Consider the following 7,690-nt stretch of genomic DNA (forward strand, 5'->3'; position numbering starts at 1 on the left):
CAGAGAAACATGTCTCAAAGGAAGTAACAGGACCAAACCACAGCAAGAGCAAAACAAACTTAAGTAATATGCCTGATAGAAAATTTAAAGTAATGATCATAAAGATACTCACTGGACTTGAGAAAGGAGCAGGGGACATTAGTGAGTTTCTTAACAAAGAGATTTGAAAAAATAACCAGAGGTGAAAAACACAATAAATGAAATTAAAAATATACTTGATAGAATAAATAACAGGCTAGATGAAGCAGAGGAATGAATTAATAATCTGGAAGACAGAGTAGTGGATAGTAATCAAGCTGAACAAATGAGAGGAAAAAATTATGCAAATAGACTTAGGAAACTCAGTGACTCCATCAAGCATAATAGCATTCATACTATAAGGATTCCAGAAGAGGAAGAGACAGGAAAGGCAGAATTTTTTTTTTCAAGAAATCATAGCTGAAAACTTCCTTCTAGGGGAAATAAACAAATCTAGATGAAAAGAATTGACCCAGCGATGTCCACGCCAAGACACATAGTAATTAAAATGACAAAAAGTAGTCAAAAGAGAGAATTTTAAAAGCAGCAGGAGAAAAGAAGCCAGTTATATACAAAAGGAAACCCCATAAGGTTATCAGAGGATTTTTCAGCATAAACTTTGCAAACCAGAAGGGATCAGCATGACATATTCAAAGTGCTGAATGGAAAAAATCTGTGGCCAAAAATATTCTATCCAGCAAGGCTATCATTCAGAATTAAAGGAGAGAGAAAAAGTTTCTCAGACAAACAAAAAGAAAAGGAGTCTGTGACCACTAAACCAGCCCTGCAAGAAATATTAAAGAAGAATCTTTGAATGAAAACACCATAAATGAGAGTATAAAAAATAAGTATATCTATAAAAATAAATCAAAACATTCACAAAATAAAAGGATGTTAAAATATGACACCATATACCTAAAACAGGAGTGGGGCAGAGTAAAGAATGCATTCAAACTTAAGCAACTATCAGTTTAATATAGGTTATTATATTCAGAAGATGTTATTTATAAACCTGATAGTAACCACAAATCAAAAGCCAACCAAAGATGAGCAAAGAATAAAAACAAAACAATTCAAGACCGTCAGTAAAGAAAACCAGGAAACCATGAAAGAGACAAAGAGAAGAAAAGACAGAAAAACTATAGAAACAATCACAAAACAAGCAAAAAATGGCAATAAGTACACATCTATCAATAATTACTTTGAATGTAAATGGACTAAACACACCAATCAAAAGACATAGGTTAAGAGAATTGATTTTTTAAAAACTTTCCATGGTTTAGATATTGTGGAGAGTGCTGCTATGAACATTTGGGGGGGGAGATGGGCATGGAGGGGAGCACTTGTGGGGATGAGCACTGGGTGTTATATGGAAACCAACTTGACAATAAACTATTTATAAAAATTAATAATTTAAAAAATAAAAAATAAAAAACTTATCTATATGCTTCCTACAAGAGATGCATTTCAGAATTAAACACATATAAAGATTGAAAGTGAGGGGATGGAGAAACATTTATCATCCAAATGGGTCTCAAAAGAAAGCTGGGGACAAAATATACTGGACAAAATAGGCTTTAAACCAAAGACTGTAACAAGAGACAAAGAAGGATAATATACAATAATAAAGGGGACAATTCAACAAGAAGATAAAATAATTGTAAATATTTGTGGGCCCAACATGAGGGCACCCAAACACATAAAACAATCAACAAAAAGCATGAAGGAACTAATTGATAGTAATACAGTAACAGTAGAAGACTTTAACACTTACATCAACGGACAGATCATCTAAATGAAAAATCAACATGGAAACAGTGGCTTTGAAAGAAATACTAGACCAGATGGATTTAACAGATATATTCAGAACATTCCATTCTAATACAGCAGAATACACATTCTTACCACATGCACATGAAATGAACACTCTCAGAAAAGATCACATATTAGGCCACAAGATAAGTCTCAACAAATTCAAAAAGATCAGTCGTACCATGCATCTTTTCTGATCACAACACAATGAAACTAGAAATCAACCACAGGAAAAGTTATGGAAAGACCTCAAATCCATTGAGGCCAAATAACATACTACTATAAAATGAATGGGTCAACCAAGAAATCAAAGAAGAAATCAAAAGTACATAGAAACAAAAAGAAATGAAAACACAATGCTCCAGGGGCACCTGGGTGGCTCAGTCAGTTAAGTGTCCAACTTCGGCTCAGGTCATGATATTGCAGTTTGTAGGTTCGAGCTCTGTGTCAGGCTCTGTGCTGACAGCTAGCTCAGAGCCTGGAGCCTGCTTCAGATTCTGTGTCTCCCCCTCTCTCTGCCCCTCCCATTCTCATGCTCTGTCTCTGTCTCTCACTAATAAATAATTTTTTTTAAATTAAAAAAAAAAAGAAAACACAATGCTCCAAAACTTTTGGGATGCAGCAAAAAGTGGTTCTAAGAGTGAAGTTTAGAGCAATACAGGTCTACCTTAAGAAGCAAAAAAAAAAGCTCAAATAAACAACCTCTCACCCTACACCTAAAGAAGCTAGAAAACAAAACAAAACCCAAAACCTGCAGAAGGAAACAATAAAGATTAGAGTAGAAATAAATGATATAGACCCTGAAAAAAACAATAGAACAGACGAATAAAACAAGGAGCGGGTTCACTGAAAAAAAAATAGCAAAATTGATAAGCCTTTAGCTACACTCATCAAGAAAAAAGAGAAAGAACTTAAATAAATAAAATCACAAATGAGAGGAAAATAATGACCAACTCCAAAGAAATACAATTGTAAGACTGTGTTATGAAAAATTATATTCCAACAAAATGGAAAACCCAGAAAAAAGGCTAATTCCTAGAAACATATAAATTACCAAAACTGAAAAGAAGAAATAGAAAGTTTGAAGAGATCAATTATTAGTAAGGAAACTGAATCAGTATTTCTTTTAGTTGTTTTTAAGTTATTTATTTATTTTGAGAGAGACAGAGAGAGAGAGTGGAAGAGGGGCAGAGAGAAAGGAAGAGAGAGAATCCCAAGCAGGCCCCACCACACCGTCAGCCTGGAGCACGATGTGGGGCTCAAACTCACAAACCATGAGATTATGATCTAAGCCGAAACCAAGAGTCGGAAAGTTAACTGACTAAGCCACCCGGCACCCCCAGTCAGTTTTGTTTTTTTTTTTTACAAATAGTTTATTGTCAAATTAGTTTCCACATAACACTCAGTGCTCATCCCCACAAGTGTCCTCCTCCATGCCCCTCCCCCCTCCCCCCCACATCCATCAGTCCTCAGTTTTTGTCAGCATTCAAGAGTCTCTCATGGTTTGCCTCTCTCCCTTTCCCCCACCATTTCCGCCCTTCTTCTCCCCCTTGTTCCTCCGTCAAGTTCCTCCTAATCCTCCTATACGTGCAAACATATGATATTTGTCCTTCTCTGCCTGACTTATTTCGCTCAGCATAACACCCTCAAGGTCCATCCATGTTGCTACACATGGCCAGCCGAATCAGTATTTTTAAAACTCCCAACAAACAAAAGTCCAGGACCAGATGGCCTCACAGAGGAATTCTACAAATATTTAAAGAAGAGTTAAAGCCATCACCCATCATCAGGGAAATACAAATTAAAACCACAATGAGACACTACTTCACACATGTCAAAATGGCTAAAATGAACAACTCGGGAAACAACAGATGTTAGTGAGGATGGAGAAAGGGGAACCCTCTTACATTATTGGTGGGAATGCAAACTGGTAAAGCCACTGTGGGAAACAGTATGGAGGTTCCTCAAAAAATTAAAAGTAGAGCTACTTTATGACCCAGCAACTGCACTACTATGTATTTACCGAAAGAATGAGAAAACACTAATTCAAAACATACATGCATCCCTATTTTATTGCAGCATTATTTACAATAGTCAAATTATGGAAGCATCCCAAGTGTCTATCACCTGATTAATGGATAAAGAAGATGTGATATATACATACAATGGAATATTACTCAGCAATAAAACATATGAAATCTTGCCATTTGCAATGACAAGGATGAAGCTAGAGAGTATAATGCTAAGCAAAATAAGTCAGAGGAAGACAAATACCATATGATTTCACCCATATGTGGAATTTAAGAAACAAACGAGCACCAGAAAAAAAGAGAGAGAGAGAGAGGCAAACCACAAAACGGACACTTAACTATAGAGAACAAACTGATAGTCACCAGAAGGGAGGTGGGTGGAGGGATGAGTGTTACAAAGTGCACATGTTATGATAAGCACCTGGTGTTATATAGAAGTACAGAATCACTAAAAAAAAAAAGTATTGAATCACTTTATTGTACTCCTGAAACTAATATTACATGATATGGTAACTATACAGAATTAAAATTAAAACTTAATTTTAAAATGCCTTTACCAGTCATGGAGCACACTAAATACTTGTATGTAGAATAGGTACTTATACAGTGCACACATCTGAAAGTTGCTCTAAAATCCTGCAGAAAAAAAGGAGCTAGAAGTCATTGAAACAGGATTGGCAAATGTAGGTTGGATGATGGCTATATGGGGTTATTAGAATTTTCTCACTACTTTCATATATGCTTGAAATTTTCTACAATAAAAAAACTAAAAATAAATAAGTAAATGCATTCATCTTTAAATGTTAAAAATATTGTATATCCTTAGACTGGACAGTTTAAGTCCTAAGGATTTATTATAGGAAAATCTAGATGTAAACTATGTTTGCATGGTGAAAGAATTGCATACAACTAAAAAAAAAAAATCCCATAATTGAAAAATTAAACAAATTATGTTTATCCATACTAAAACCGAAGAATAATGAATAAGTACATACTTATTGAAATAGAAAGATGTTTTAAGACATAGTGTCCAGTGAAAAACCAGATTACAAAGTTTTACAGTCAAAAAGCTGTTATATATACATGTGTGTATACACATACACACACACACACTCACACATATTACAAGTAGCCAATATTTTTAGGTCTGCTTTTTGTTGCTGTTTTTGTATGTCTATTTTCTATATCAAATATTCATAGCCTATTTTTAAAATAATAATAAAAAATAAAAGTAAATTTTATGTTAGCACTTGAAATTTGTTCTCTTTTTTAGAGTAACTATAGAACGTTTTACAGAGGGAAAGATCAAAATCGAACAAAGTTCTTATTCCCCAGCCAGTCCTAAAGGACACCCCAATGGAGACATACAAAAGTCCAAATAAAATCCTCACCACCATTCTCCCTCAACTGAGTGTTTCGGTGAGCTTAATGTACAAGTCTCCGCAACGCATGATGAACCTCCTTGTTCCTCAGGGTGTAGATCACAGGATTGAGAAGAGGGGTGACCACAGTATAGAGCAGGGCAAAGACCTTGGAGAGGAGCTGGGAGCGGACGGCAGAGGGTGCGATGTACAAGACCATGAGAGTTCCGTAGAAAGTGGACACCACCACCAGGTGGGAGGAGCAGGTGGAGAAAGCCTTTCGCCTCTGGGCCCCAGCAGGGACTCTGAGCACAGCTACCACAATCCGGGCATAGGATACCAGAATCAGCCCGAAGGGGACAGTGAGGCAGACCACAGAGAGAATGAATGTTGTCATCTGGGCCACACTGGGATCCGAGCAGGCCAGGCCCATCAAGGGCATGAAGTCACAGTAAAAGTGGTCAATGTGGTTGGGGCCACAGAACCTCAGCTGGCCCATTAAGGCCACAACCAGTCCATCCACCATGAAGCCAGACAGCCATGCTATGACCACCAGCCCCAAGCACCCTCTGGGTCCCATCAGAAGTGGGTAGCGGAGTGGGTAGCAGATTGCCAGGTAGCGATCATAGGCCATGACAGCCAGCATGAAGCACTCAGCTGTGGCTAGAGAACCGAAAATAAAGAACTGCAGCAAGCAACCAGCCACAGAGATGGCCGCCTCCTGCAAGAAGCCCTCCAGCATTTTGGGCATGACTGTGGAGGTATAGAGGATCTCCAGGAAGGACAGGTTAGCCAGGAAGAAATACATGGGTGTGTGGAGCCTCTGTGAGCTAACCACCGCCACAATGATCAGCACATTCCCCATGACGATGGACACGTAGATGACAGTGAGCACAATAAAGAAAAGAAGATGCAGGTCAGCTACGTCACGGAAACCAAGGAGGACAAATTCAGTGATAGTTTGGTTTTCTAGAGTGACCATTTCCATGGGCATCATCCAAGTTCCTGCCTGGCAGAGATTAAGGGAGAGATTTTAGTGCATCTCTGTCTCCAATACCAACTCCAACATAAGGAAGGCTAAAATCAAAAAGATGAGGGTGAGTCTCCACCACAAAAGTCCCTTGCACACCCTGACCTTCCCCCTGTAGTGGCTTCCTCCTGCAATCTTGTTCCCCCGACCATCCTTAACTCCTTAACTGTGTGTGCTCTTCACAGCTCAGGAGAGTTCATCCAAACACAAGTGCAGTCTTCAAGGCCCTGTACCCTATTAATTCAACCCAGTATTTCTGTGACACAATGAATCTACCAACCTCTCGTGTAAAGCCTTCCTCCTCAACAACAGACTAATACCCTCCAAATGCATGTAAGGCACTCCCTACCCTCAGCTCAAAATCAGCACGATCTAACACAAATTCCCATATCTTTCCCAGCCACAACCAACGGGGCAAGTGGTGTGAAATTCTGCTTTGATCCGGAACTTACCATGTCATCATTTCAACTGAATGCCCTCTACCATTCGCAACCTCTAGTCAGTAAAATCCCACTGGTTGTTCCTTGAAAAGTCTTTACACATTCCCTCCTCCCCAGACACCAATTTCACAGCCTCTTCATGACTCTGTTAGCAGTTACCTCTATGTGGTCTTCTTGTCTCCAGTTTCCCCTTTTATCAAAATCAAAACAATCTTCTTTAGATACTGGTTTCATCAAGTCATTCATGATTTTATGGGGGAAATGTGATAAGTGTGGGAACAGAAGGACCAAATGCAGAAGGAGTGGAGGGGGCGAGAGAGTCCAGTCGGGGAAGATGGTTGTAAGCTCAGTCTCGAAGCACAGGGAAGAGCTGGCCGGGCAACAGGCGCTGAGGATTCTAGGTCAAATAAAACCATTCCACACACTCAGCAGCTTACCACCTTGTGGAAAAATGGCCACATCGACAAATAATTGCAATACGCTAAAAAGGAGCTTATGAATCCAACCTGCACGAAACCCTCCTGGGACGAAATAACCCTGGACTGATGGGACTCCTATGGAGAATGGAGGTAAGGAGTGAGGGCATTTCAGATAAAAGCAAAATGAAGACTAGAAACTAAGGCAAGAAACAGCACACGATGTGAGGAGGGGAAGAGGGTGTCAGGGAGAAAGTAGCCAAGGGCAATTAAAAGAAATTCACTTCTGAAGCAGCATTCGGATTGAGGCAGAGTGTGGGAGGTAGGGATGGAGAGGTGGGCCCGGACCAGAGCACGAGGGGGCCGTCCTGTCACGAGATGCCGGACTTTACCCGGCAGCAGGCACACAGGGGTGACACGGTCCACCTGCACCCGGCTGGTACTGAGGAAGCTGGGCCCAAGGTAGCTGGAGTGGGGGAAGGCAATTCCAAATCACAGCTGCAGCCTAGGGAGCAGGTGCAATGCCTTGGGGTGACCTTCATTATTCTGTTATCTGCACTCTCTCCTCCGTGGAAAGACTGCA

At 39.7% G+C, this 7,690-nt stretch overlaps 1 protein-coding gene across 1 annotated transcript; it reads right to left on the reverse strand.

Moving 5' to 3' along the window:
• Positions 1–5,285: 5,285 nt before the first annotated feature.
• OR11A1 (olfactory receptor family 11 subfamily A member 1) lies at positions 5,286–6,209 on the reverse strand. The gene has a single exon (XM_077748944.1). The coding sequence runs from the start codon at positions 6,207–6,209 to the stop codon at positions 5,286–5,288; it is 924 nt and encodes a 307-aa protein (XP_077605070.1).
• Between the last annotated feature and the right edge of the window lie 1,481 nt (positions 6,210–7,690).

This window comes from Crocuta crocuta, unplaced genomic scaffold (genome assembly GCF_008692635.1).
Source record: "Crocuta crocuta isolate KB4526 unplaced genomic scaffold, BGI_CrCroc_1.0 scaffold259, whole genome shotgun sequence".
Lineage (NCBI taxonomy): Eukaryota > Metazoa > Chordata > Mammalia > Carnivora > Hyaenidae > Crocuta > Crocuta crocuta.